Below are 13,237 nucleotides of genomic sequence, written 5' to 3' on the forward strand. Positions count from 1 at the left end.
GGATGGTAGAGATAGCAAGAGGGACACTGCTCTCTTCAGACCCAGGGACAGCAGGGACACAGCTGTCTTCAGTCCAGTGACATGTGGGGCTTCAGTTTCCATTGCAGATGTGCAGTTTTGGGAAACTGCTGGTTTTCCGTAGCCAGCCCCAGCCCCAGAGCCAGGCAGCCTTGGTGAGGATGTGAAACCTGCCTGCGTGGCACCGCGTCCCAGCGGTGGGATGGGCACGGGCACTTCTGCTTGCCCAGGGCCCCAGGGGGGCTGTGTCTCAGCAGGAGGAAGAGTGTTTTGGTGGTGACACAGTTGCTCCCATAGAAGCTTTTGGCTCTTCAGGACTAGGCTGCAGCCTCCACCCCAACAAGCCCAACCTCTCATCCCTGCAGCCTGACTGGGTCTCTTTGTACCCCCTGAACTTTGCCATTCTCCCATTGGGACATTTCAGGCTTGTGACTTATCCCTCACCACTGAATTCCCAAGTCTCATTTACAATCTAGAATGACACAGTTTTGATCCCTTCGCTGAACACTATTATTCAACAGGACAGTAATTTAATAAGGGACTCACACATTTAGGCAAATCAAGATGTTCTCACTAAATCTAAATCCTCTTTCTCTCTGCGCCCTCTTAGGAATTGCTTGCAATTTTTCATGCCCTGTGGTTTTCCTTCAGAAGCAGGCCTCCTCTTTGGGGTTCTTCTTGGCTCCTTTAATTTCTTCTGTAAGGTTCAGTGATGAGAAATAAAGCAGAAATAGTCCCGTAGGAATGAAAGTGTCCCTGGTGTCAGCATCGGCTGAACTGGGTAGACTTTGGTGAATCAGAAGTGATGGTGTCAAAAAAATAAGCAAGCCAAGCCCAGGGTGACAAATGAGACCCATACAGAAAAAGCCAGGAATTGCGATTTTCACCAGGCTGTCACACTTCAGAAGCATTTTATGGACTGAGGTTTTCTGCCTGTGGTGAATGTCCATGATCTCTATCAGAGCTCTTAAATACAGACTAATGCTGTCTCATGTCAGTCCCTCTGCCAAACCAGTGCTCCCACCCAGGAATGGAGCATACACGAGAGCACGAAGGGAAGAAGGACAGTGGAGCAACCCAGGAAGGCAGTGAGTGGTTAAAGGAGAGGAACACAGAGCAGAGAAGGAGCATGGAGCAGAGAAGGAGCATGGAGCAGAGAAGGAGCATGTTATGAGAGGAAAAGCAGATTACTGCTGTGGGGAAGGGAACGTGCACAATCAAAGTGTTGACCACTCTTCAGTTTCCTCTTCTCTTGACCTATGAAAGCTCTTTTTTTTTTGGAAACAAATGTGTTTTCCGGGTTCACACAAGCTTGGTAAGGCTGTGCAAAAAATGTGAGTAACCAGCCCACATGAGGTGTGTGGCCTCCTTGGAGCCCAGCTGGCCAAGCTGCTGGCACAGTGTGCCTGCACTGGGGCAGCCCAAGTACTCCCAAGCTGGAAGTTTGTCCACATCTCCTGTGCTCAGTTGTCCCCTGTGCCCTGCAGAAGTCCTGCAGAGCTCCAGCTAGTGCTGCAGTGAGCCCCACACATCCCCTGCAGCCAGGCTGGGCTCAACTCTGGGCCTTCTGGCGCTGCAGAGGGATCTGGTTGCACACCACGTCCTTCAGTTGGGAGCTTGTTCAGGACTGGATACTCCCTGCCTTCTGGAAAACCTTTTGAGTTACTAAATTGGTCCTGCCTGCTGCTGTTTGACGGGTGTGATGCTTGGAGTGTGTCTTCACTGAAAGGCTTGCTAAAGTATAAAGTTTTGATGAAGAGTTGCGTAGTAGGAGAGCAGTATCGTCTGACACGCTTGTTAAAAAAGTCTTGTTTAAAGGACCAAAGCACCAGCTCCAGGTCTTTTCAAGGTCTGGGAGTGGCAAGTGTTCTCCTGTGGCATAGAGCAGAGTGGTTTGAAATCCAGAGAGGCGGGAGAGCAGGGAGTTGTCATCCCATGCTTTGATAAACAGGTACCTGCTAAATCTTCAGAGGCCTAAAAAGCAGCTGGGGCAAAAGCCAACACCTTCTTTGTCCTGGGTGCCCAGAGGCCTTGGGCTGTGCTACAACCAGTGTCAGGCCTGGAACTGCAGGGAGAGCAAAATACACCTAAAGGCTTGGGTGGGTCATGGATAGAGCAGGCACTGTCAGGAGAGCCGGGGTTGCTGCTGTGTCAGTGGGCACACGGTGGGACATAGGACACACCGGCCAGCCCTGAGCAGTGACACTGGACACACACACTCGTTCCTTCCATTTTCCTTTGTTACTCATCCTGCGGGCCCCAGCACGGAAAACGTGAAGCTCCCGGCTACATCCCTTCCCAGTCGGATGTTGCTCACAGCGTACGTGCCCGCAGGAAGCCGCCGGCTGCCCAAAGCGACAGCAAGATCAACACAAACTCTGGTGCTGAAGCGAAGCTATTGTGCCGGACATCCTGGAGGGACACATTTGTGGGAGCCAGCACACATCGGGAGCAAATGCTGCACCGTCCCGCTGTCTGTGCCCCTCTCCATTCCTGAAGGCATCCCATGCCCAGTCCAGCTAAGTGCAGGTCCCAGGCCCTGGCGCTGTGTTGCTGTGGCTGTTTGAACTGGACTCTGTCCGTCTTCAGAGCCTGTCCACTTCCACAAGCGAGCACTGCACTGCAAACCTCCGACTTTGGTCTGGTGTGTGGGGTTGAGTGGGGTATCCCACCACAGGGGTGCTGGGGTATTCCACCCCAGGCCTGCTGTGACTTGCTGGCGAGTGCAGTGCCCTTGAAAGTAAAGCAGGAGTCAGACCCCAGACCTCAGTGTGTGACATGGCAAAGTGCTTGAACTCATATAGAAGAGCCTCTGTCTTGCCCACTAATAGGATTTGCCTTGCCTTGTCCCTGGCTGTATATCCTGCTCCATTGCCCAGGAGCAGTGCTCAGCCCACAGGCAGGGCTTGCTGCTCCCCAGCCTCCTTTGAAAAGCAAAGAAAACTCCTGGTTTGCTTACCCTGTATGGGGAACATGGGCTTGCTTCATGGCACCATGTTGGACTGATCCCCTTCCGCTGAGATCCCCACGTGCCGTCCTCGCTTGACTGGCAGTGTCCCTGCTGAATCTGTTCTGCCCAGAGCAGCAGTGGCTAATCCAGACCTTGGAGAAAGGACTTTCTTAACCTACTTAACTGTGAAGGCACACGCTTCTTGGGGGCATCCCTTGAGGCAGCTGGCTGGGGAGGCTTCTGGGTGTTGGGGACGTTCCTCAGGAGTGCTACAAGGAGGGACCTCAAGGACATGTGGGCAAGCATTATTTCCAGATTCTGTCCCAGGGGCTTGTAAGGCCTGTCACTCCTCTGGACACCTTGCCCTGGGATGTCAGGGATGGCATAGGGCTGTCCCCAGCACAGCAGTCTCTCTGCTGGTATGGCATGTGTCCCACAGCTCTGGGTCACACTGCTGGCACTTGATGAGATGCCCACGGTGTGCTGCACATCACCAGCTACCCTAGACCACCAGCCTAGCAGAGCTTTCTGGGGAGGAGCAGCCTCTTGCCAAGGGCTGACCAAAAGCCAGGCTCTGTCCCCAAGTGATGTCCCCCCAAGTCCACAGCTGCATCTCTGACAGCTGGCACCCAGCCGTGGGGCAGTGGTGCTCATCTCGCTGTGCCCTCACAGGGTCACGGCTGCAGCATTGGTGTCACACAGCTCCCAGGGCTTTCCTCAGCCAGCCCAGCTCTGCTCCAGGTGAACACAAACACCCTTTGTAAGCCACAGGGGGAGCCCAGCAGACTATGGGCAGCTGTCTGATGGCTGGCTAGTGCAGGAGGTGGCCTGTGAGCCCCGAGACACTTGCTTAGCCGAGGCTGCAAAATCCTCACTGTTTTCAGGACTTCTTGCGCCAGTGTTGAATTTTGGCCCCCTAAAGCCTGAGCTCTAAACAAGACTAGGACCAGCAGCCAGGCCTTACTACAGCTGGACGCAACCTTGTTTTCCTTAGGGATATATTTCCTCTTTCTCCAGGGTGTCCCCACACCATGCTGGCACCACAGCAGGAGTCAACAAACATGTCCCTGCCTCGCCTGAGCGGTCTGGGCTGGTGACTCCATTCCCATCCCTTCCAGGGGCACATCTGCTCCTCCCGAGCAAAGGCCCTGGTCTGTGATAAACACCTTCCTTGCGGTGTCCTTTGAAGGTTTTCCTCCCCTGCAGCCAAGCTGAGGAGTGCAGCAGGGACGCTGTGAGGCTGTGGTGGCTTTCCCAGCCTGGTACACTGAGCTCGGCTCCAGCTCTCTCATGGCTGGTGCAGGCACTGCCGAGTCAGTCAGTTTGTCCTGCTGGTGCACGGAGCAAAGTTTTGGGGGTCTGTTCCTTGATCTGGAGCAGAGATGATCACCAGGCTATGGACAGCCAGCACTACCTCTGTCCCTCCCTTCCTCCCCAAACTGAGTACCCCCAACCAAAGGGGGGTGAGTGGGGACAGCAGGGTGAGCCCTGCAGTGCTCAGGGACAGTCCCTAAAGGATTGGGGGTGCACAGCAGTGTCTCTTTGGTGGTAGGTCTGTGCTGCAGGCACCAGCTCGGCATGAATCCGGCCCAAACCCACCAAACCCGTTTGTTTGGCATGGGGAGAGGCAGTGCCCAGGCAGCATGGGGCCACGGCGTGTCCCCTCCCTGCGGCAGGATCCAGGTGGCTGCCAGTGGCACAAGGAGAGGCTTGGTCTGTGCCACCTCCTTCCTCAATGTAGAGCAAGGGCCAGCTCCTGGCTCAGCATTCCTTGAGCTGCAAGGTGGCTGGAGGAGCGGCAGTGGGAGGAAAGGGACAGTGGTTGGGAGGAGAATGGAAAACCGAGGGACAGAGTGTTTGTGACAAGGCTGCTCTGTGCAGCAGGACCTGATGAGCTTTGGTGCATGAGAAAATGTCCAGCACGGGGCTGGCGCGGTGAGATCCCGGTGCCGGAGGGAGCTGCTCCCTCGGGCTGGGCAGTGGAGCTGGGGGGAGACGGCACTGGGGGGCACCTTTCATGGCAAGGGACAGGGAGGCGGCGGCACAGCGCTGCCTTGTCCGGCCAAGCTCTCCCTGCAGACGCGCATTGTGTCCGGCCGTGCCAGATGTGTGGCTCATCGAGGGCTCTGGTCGAGGCAGGGACCCAGGAAGGGAGTGTGGAGGGTGGACACGTTGTCTGGGACATAACGAGGTTTGCGTTGGCGAAGGAAGACAGGAAATAGAGCATCTTAACTGGAACCTGGCCAGCCCCAGTGCACTGCGACCCTCAGCCCCGTTGCTTTTTTCTTTCTTATGCATCTTGGAGGAAAATGCTGGGCAGGACCTGGAGAAAATGGGCTCCATGCTCTGACTGCCTGAGCGGTGTGGGGCCAGGGCCTCTCCTGCCACTCACCACCAGTCATGGGTGTGGGAGCCCTGCAGTGCTGCTCCCTTGCCCCTGGTGAGTGTGGCACAAACACCCAGCAGCGGCCCCCCCATGGGGCCCCCATTCCCACTCGGTCTCTCTAATTTGTATTAAGTATCCCTTCCTCGCAGGCTTTCCTCCTCCCCTTCTTCGCCCTTCTCATCTCTTTTGTGAGTGAATAATTTATGGCACTTTTCATCTTCCTGGCTGTTGTTCCAGGCGGGCAGCGGTGGGATGCTCTGTGCCCTCCTGACAGCCACTCCCAGGCTGGGTGTGCAGCTCCATCCTTTTCCGGTGCCACGGCAGGCTGGAAATGGGACAGACCCACCCAGGAGCCACAGGGAGACTCAGGTGTGGCAGAACTACTGCCATTGCCCATGGAGGCAAAGCAGGCAGGGCCATGGCTGGTGGATCCATGACGGTCTGTGGGGCACCAAGGGTCATTGATGGGACCCAGCGTGGCTGTGACACCCACAACTGCCCAGGCAGGTGGGCAGCAGCCGAGGGAGGGCTGCCCCAAGGCCAGCCAAGGGTCCCATGGCAGTGGGATGTGGGCAGAGCCGGGTGGACCCTGGCCCACTGCGTGGTGCGGGGCTGTGGCGAGGTTTCCGTGGGCCGCTGGCTCTTACATAAGCTCATTGTTTCCTGAGTCAAAAGAGGTTTTGTCTCCGCTCTGGAGATGTGACAGGAGGAGGAACAATTTGCCCCATTCATCTTTAACTCTGCTCTGGAGAGTGGTGCGGTGGCCTGCGCCGGCGGAGACGTTAAACCCAACCACTTCCCCGCCGTAAAATCTCCTGGGGAGCAGGTGTTGGAAATCGCCCCTTCCCCTCCTGATCTCCTCAAATCCAGCGCCACAGAAATCAAGGATAATCCAGCAGCCTCTTCAAAATGAAAACGCTGAGCCCTGATTAATTCATTTAATAAGTGACTGATCCCCTCCTCCCCCAGCACCGCAGCCCAAGAAGCCATTTTACTTCTTGCTCTCCTGGCCTGATGCCGGGGAGATGCCGGGGCTGCAGCAGAGGCACAAGGCTGGTCCCCCACAGCCACCTCTCCAGCCTCACCACGTGTCTTGTCATGGTCTGGCCTCTGCAGAGGGGACGAAGAGGGCAGCACTCCATGGACCTCAGGGCCAGCTGCCTCTGTTGGGCTCTCCAGCCTCATCAGTCTCTCCCGCACGGTGCCAGGGTCTGCTCCACCTCCATCCAGCCCGCTGGAGCCCCAGCTCGAGGGGATTAAACGGGAGAACGAGATAGTCCCGTTTTCCAACCGAAAGATCAAACCGGTTAGAAGTGACATTGTTTTTGCAGTTCCATCTGCTTCAATTAGGGCACGGGGGTGGAGCAGGGGGGCTCCCAATTATCCTCATTAGAGGGGCTCCTCGTGCAGCCAAGCTCCAGCCGCGAGCAGGGAGCTCACCAGGCTCGTGCTGGTTGATAATGAATATATTCATGGCTGCACAGCCTGGCCTTGCTCGCCTGCTGCTGCTGGAGCCCTGCTCCTGACATGTGCTTTGGGCCCTGCTGGGAGATGCAGAAAACCTCTCCAAGCTCCGGAGCTTGGTGGGTTTTGCCGAAATGGAGTGTGGTCAACACAGCCCCACCACAGCTCAGAGTCCTGACACAGCTGCCAAATCAACACAGGAGCCTACATCTGGTCCTAGCACCCAAGGTGGGAGCGCTTCTTCTCCCTCTCCCCCAGGTCCCACTTTGCTGTGGGGTGCCCCAGCTCCTTTCAAGAATGGCTGTGGGCTGGAGATACCCTAGTGAAGCTGACCATCCCCATCCCCATCCCCATACCTGTCTCATCCATCCCAAAAAGGAGACTGCAGCTCCCTCCTGACCATTTTCAAGCTGGCTGAGGCTATTCCCACTCACCAATTTGAATTTGTGGCCATTTCTCTGCTCACAATACTGAGATTAACCCACCACTTTGTGTGCGGAGCTTCTGGGAGAGCCTAACACGTAAAAATACAGAAATAAGAAAATATCTGTAGCTCATGGGTTTAAAAACCTCATTATTTATGTACATCCATCCTTGTATAAACTAAATGGTTCTTTTAGTAGGTGCTGGCCGCTGATACTAGATTCCCATTTCATTTTCTTATCCTACCTGGCAGGTTCCTAGAGACATCTTCCTCTTTGTTCACAATATCTTTTGCCTGTAGCAAACCCAGGGTTCGTAAATGCAGCAGCATCCGGTGGAAACCTGATGTGCAGCTGCTGCTGTGTGTGTTTTGTGTGACACAAAAGAAAACCTGAGACATGGAGAAATTGGGGCGGTCCAGGTGTCTCCCCCAGGATCCTGTCCGGTGTCAGCAGCCAGTGCAGGACTGTCACCGCCTACAGGAATGGGGGGCCAGAGTTGGGGGCTGTGAGGAGGGTGGAGGTGGATGGACAAGGGCAGAGTGGGATGTCCAGGGTGGAGTGGGGGTACTTAAGGCAGATTGGGGGTGTCTGGGATAGGTTGGGGGTGCTCACAGCAGGTTGGGGATGCTCACAGCAGGTTGGGGATGCTTTCATCCCTGCAGGGGTGCCCAGAGGAGGTTGGGGATGTCCAGGGCAGGTTTGGGGATGTGCAGGACAGGTTGGGAATGCTCAGGGCACTTACACATCCTTCTCCGAGGTGACGCCTCTCTTGGTGCCCTTGCCTGGCAGGGGTTTTGTGCCATGGTGGGCCCCCAGCCTTGCTGGTGCAGGCGGCCATGCCAGGGGCTGCCGAGGAGCTGAGGGAGGAGGTCCCCACCATCATCCTGGTCACAGCGCCGATTGGCCCTGTGCTGTTGCTGTGGCTGTGCCCGGGCCGATGGCAGGGCCTGGCCTGCAGCTTGTGCCTCTGTGCACGGGAATAATTCTCCTTAATCCTTCCGAGAGGCATCGCTGGATGAGACTGGAGCCTCCCTCTGGGAGCCCCATCTCCCCTGGCGCAGAGAACAGTGCTGGGGGAGGGACAGCCGCCATCCTGGGCAGGGAGGCCTGTGTGCCCCCGGCCACCTGCCTGCTCCTGCTGGAGCCACAGCCAAGCCAGCATTGCTCCTGCACCCGTGCCGAGGGACAGCAGAACCCTGGGGGGCTCAGCACCAGACCAGTGCCCTGGGCCAGGAGGGGTGTGGGGGCAGGAGGTGGCAGTGTCCCAACATCCTGCCTCTCCAGATGCAGCAGAAGCCTGTGGACATGGTCTGGGATGCAGCCACTCACTGCAGCCCCACCATTGCAACACTGGGACAGGAGACCAGAGCTTGTTTTGGGGAGGTGGCTTGGAGGGTTCCCCTGGATAAGTGCTGGCTGCTGAGCCCCTCTGGAGCCCCGCACTCCCTGGCACACAGAGCTGGTTGGGACCAAGGGCTTTTGCCAGGACCCAGCCCAGTGGTGGGACGGGTGATGCCTGCCACGGGCTCGGAGCACCCGGCACATAAACACCACCCCGGGGATTAGGTCAGCTCTGGTCATCACTCAGACGAGTAAGTGGATCAGCGCAAGGGAAAGGAGGGGGAGGGAGCTCTGCTGAGCAGGGAGCTCCAATGGGGACCTTTTAATTTAGGGGCTCATGGGGCCAGGAGCCGCCTTGGCGCAGGCGCGAGGCTGGGCAGCGAGCGCTGGCGCCCGTGGCGGGGCGGCTGGGGACACACTGCGGCAGCTGGCCCCACAGTCAGCTTGGATGCCCGAGTGTGCTCAAGTGTGTTTATTTTAAGGGATACAAAGTCCTGGGCCGCGGCAGGGTCACCGCAGCACTCGCCCAGCCTCACAGGAAAGTTTCCCGCAGGTGCTGGCAGGGGGAGGAGGAGGAGGAGGAGGAGGAGGAGGAGGGTGGATGGCAGCACTATCCCGCCGCCCTGCACCCGCACACCTTTGGACCTGGCGCCCATGTGCCAGGAGCCACCGGCGCGGGGCTGCGGCCGCCCCACAGCCCCGGCCCATTGTCCCGCGGTGGCCGGGCCGGGCGCGGGGACAGCCATCTGCTCGTCGCTGCCGACAGCTTCTTTGTTCAGCGCCCGGCGCACGCTGGCTCAGGAAGCGGCTCCCACGTGCTTCGCCCTTTCCCTCTCGCGGAGGCACCTAATGAAATAAAGGATTTACTGCGGCGAGGGGGAGGGAAGGGAACAGGCTGAGCAGTTTGAAATGTCGTGCCTGGCCCCAGGGCTGGGCTCCCTGGCCAGGTGCGGGCAGGGTGGGTGCAGGCAGTGCCGGGCTCTCTGCTGCTGCTGGGCTGTTCTTTGGGAGCCGCTGTGGTGGGAGCAGGCACAGGCAGGGGGATGGTGCCAGGGCCTGGGGTGTGAATGCAACCAAGAAAGATCTGTGCACTGGGTGTGCGTGGCACCACCACTGCCAGGGCCCTGACCTGTTTGTGTGGTGGTGAAGGGCCACGGATATGCTGTAGGGATGGCTCTAGGGCATGTGGAAACCGGGAACAGCAGTGCCCATGTAGGGTGTAAGTCACTTGGGCTTTGAGTGAGGCAGGAAGGACATCGTGCAGCCTGTCCCCTCCCTGCAGCAGCATGCCAAGGAGGGCCCTTGCTGGGTGGTGTGCCAGCTGTGAGCAGAACTCCTAATGGTGCTTCCAGCACCATGGATTCAGGGTTTTCCCACCCAAGTGAGCCTGTCTTCATGGGTCATCCCCGTGACCCAGCACTCTGCGCAGCTGCATATCCCTGAACCACCAGTGCTGGAACTTGTCGCTTCCCACCGCACCCAGCCCCAAACTGGGCCAGGAGGACGGCAGGGGACCTGGCAGGGAGAGGCAGTGCCCCTTTCTCCTCCCTGCAATGCAAACAGAAACCGAAAAGGACCAAATTCCAAAGTTCTTATTCAAGCCCAGGCACCATGGCCGAGGGTGGAGGCACAGGGACTGTCACCTGCAGAGGGATGGGTGGCTCGGGCATGGGGCACAGCAGCACCTGGCGGGCTTTGAGGGATGAGGGAGTGGATCCCTGTGACGATGCCTTGCAGGCGTGGACACCAGCATCTGTACTTCCATCTGCTTCATCCCAGACCCCAGAGCACAGCAGTGCCAGCCTGGCTCCCAGTGGCAGCTCAGCCACCAAGTGAGCCCAGAGCAGCTTTGGGAAGGTGGTTCGTAGGGTGCCAAGGGGGTGACCACACATCCTTCTTTGCAGATGACTCCTCGTCAGAGAGCTGCAGTGGGAATGGCTCCTCCACCCTGAACCCCTCCACCTCCAGCAGCACGCAGGGCGACAGCGCCTTCCCCGAAATGAACGGCAATGGCACCGCAGCCCCCATGGACTTCACCGCCTCCGCCGACGACCAGCCCATCAACCTGTGCGACAAGCTCACGCCTGCCCACGTCACCCCTTCCTACCAGTCTGACAGCTGCAGTGCCGACGGGCTGCGCAGCAGGGTCAAGTACGCGGTGAAGACCACGGCAGAGGTACGGCCCAGGATGGTCTGGGTGAACCAGGGCCATCCCCACACCCCAGCTGCCCCAGAGCTGGGCGCTGCAGTGGGCTCACCTCACCACTGACCGGCTATGCCACGGCCACCATGTGAGGAGGAGCTCACTTCTGCTGGGTCAGGCAATGTTTCCCAGAGGATCAGGCAGAGCCGTGGCCCCAACCAGCCAAAGCTGCCATTGGGCCATCAGGCTATCACAGGTTCACTGAGGCCACCATGTTCCCCCCAGCCCAAAGCAGGCAGGAGGTGACACGCAGGGGAGCCTGACCATGGGTTCATCTCCCTGGGTTGCAGGGGGGCCTTTGGGAGAGGGAGCAGATGCAGTGAGACAAGGAGAAAGGGCAGGTGCATGAGGTAGGAGCTGCTGGTGGTAATCCCTGTCTCCCCTCAGTCCCCCCCATACAGCTCTGGCAGCTACGACTCCATCAAGACAGAGGTGAGCGGCTGCCCCGAGGACCTGACGGTCGGCAGGGCCCCCACGGCCGACGAAGATGATGATGACCACGATGACCATGAAGACAACGATAAGATTAATGACTCGGAGGGGATGGACCCAGAGAGGCTAAAGGCCTTCAATGTAAGGAGAGTTCCATGGGGAGGGTGAGCCTGACTGCCTTCCGTGTCAGGGTTCCACCACCTGTCTTCTCATTTGCAGATGTTCGTGCGCCTTTTCGTGGACGAGAACCTGGACCGGATGGTTCCCATCTCCAAGCAGCCCAAGGAGAAGATCCAGGCCATCATCGAGTCCTGCAGCCGGCAGTTCCCCGAGTTCCAGGAGCGGGCGCGCAAGCGCATCCGCACCTACCTCAAGTCCTGCCGCCGTATGAAGAAGAACGGGATGGAGATGGTGAGTGGCTGTTCCAGTTCCTGTTGTCCCAGCACCCAGGGCAGCACATCTCTGAGCATCCTCTCTGCTTGTGTCCCTGCAGACCAGGCCCACGCCGCCTCACCTGACCTCGGCCATGGCGGAGAACATCCTGGCTGCTGCCTGCGAGAGCGAAACGCGGAAAGCAGCCAAGAGGATGCGGCTGGAGATCTACCAGACCTCCCAGGTACGGTGCTGGCAGTTGCAGGTGGGCGAGGGACAGAACTGGCAGTGTCCTATGGTGGGGTCAAAAGTCTTTTTAAAAGTCTGAGGGGCTGCAGAACGGAACCCCATGGTGTGTCCTGAGACTCAGGCCAGTGGGGATGGGAATGCTGGTTTGGACTGGCCACACTGCAGCCACAGGTCACCAGGCATCCCTGCACTGTCCATCCTGCTGGCTGCAGAGGAGAGCCAGGCTCCTCGCTGGAGTAAGTCTGTGTTTCCCCTGTGCAGGACGAACCGATCGCTCTAGACAAGCAGCACTCCAGAGACTCCACAGCCATCACCCACTCCTCCTACTCACTGCCAGCGTCATCTTACTCCCAAGACCCGGTCTACATCAATGGAAGCCTGAACTACAGCTACCGTGGCTACGGGTCCTTGGGGGGCAGCCTGCAGCCCCCCGCCTCCCTCCAGACAGGCAACCACAGTAACGGTAAGTGGCAGCGCCAGGGGCACAGGGAGCCCACCCTGCCATGCCCGGGCAGTGCCCCAGGGGCTTCTGGCATCCCCCCTTGTGGAGCTGAGCTGGTTGCTGGAGGGGAGGCAGGGGCTGCTCCCACAGCTCCCACAGAGTCCAGTCGTGGCAGCATCTCTCCCACCACTGCACAGAGCTGCTCCAAAATCCCCTCTTGTCCCTTCTGTCTGGTGGCTCTGCTCACATCATCAGCAGGTGGTTAATTGTTGAACTGCACTTGGAAGGACGGTTTGGGTGGTACTGGTGGAGGGAAGGAGTGTCACTTAAAAAAAAAGGAGAATATGTACCAGATTCTCTGTTAATTATTAACAGGGGCGGGTGCCTATCACTGCCCTGATCTCCTGCTGGTATGAGCCGTTCTGCTCTCAGGGATATGGACAGGGTGGGGGGCACAGCCAGCTCCTGCCACAGCTCAGGAGGGCTCTGAGGGGCTGGGGACTGCCTGGGAACAGTTGAGAAAACAGAACTGATGCTGCAGGGTGGAAGGGCAGAAGGAGAGCATAGGCAGAGCTTGAGGTTAGGAGCAAGTGAACAGAGCAGAGTGTCCTGGGCCTGAGCAGGGCACACAGGAAGGCTCCAAGGTACCTGGTGACTCGCCCACCCCTGGGGCAAGAGGCATAGGATGAGACCAAGTGTTCCCTCTGGCTCTGTCCTGCAGCAGTGGTGGCAGGAGGGGCTGGATCCCTTGCCAGTCCTTGTCCAGTCCTTCCACAATCCCCTGGTTGCCGTGGCCTGTCCTGGTGCCCTCTCTCTGGGCTCCAGCCCCAGCCCACCCCGACGGGAGCCAGGATTTGGAAGGATGTGATTTCCGGAGGCCTGAGAGATGCCTGTCTGGGATTAACTCTTATCATCCCTTCCTAATGCTTCTTAACCCTGAATAAAGATCCCGTCC

The 13,237-nt window shown here is 58.2% G+C and overlaps 1 protein-coding gene across 3 annotated transcripts in view; it reads left to right on the top strand.

Moving 5' to 3' along the window:
• Positions 1–13,237, top strand: part of NOL4L (nucleolar protein 4 like) — a 64,172-nt gene that overhangs the window by 43,921 nt on the left and 7,014 nt on the right. For all 3 annotated transcript variants that reach the window (XM_032126538.1, XM_032126540.1, XM_032126539.1), the window contains 5 exons: positions 10,489–10,760; positions 11,175–11,360; positions 11,439–11,630; positions 11,713–11,835; positions 12,102–12,303. In XM_032126538.1, the coding sequence (XP_031982429.1) occupies positions 10,489–10,760; positions 11,175–11,360; positions 11,439–11,630; positions 11,713–11,835; positions 12,102–12,303 (975 nt within the window). The remainder of the gene's footprint in view (positions 1–10,488; positions 10,761–11,174; positions 11,361–11,438; positions 11,631–11,712; positions 11,836–12,101; positions 12,304–13,237) is intronic.

This window comes from Corvus moneduloides, chromosome 17 (genome assembly GCF_009650955.1).
Source record: "Corvus moneduloides isolate bCorMon1 chromosome 17, bCorMon1.pri, whole genome shotgun sequence".
Taxonomy (NCBI): Eukaryota; Metazoa; Chordata; class Aves; order Passeriformes; family Corvidae; genus Corvus; species Corvus moneduloides.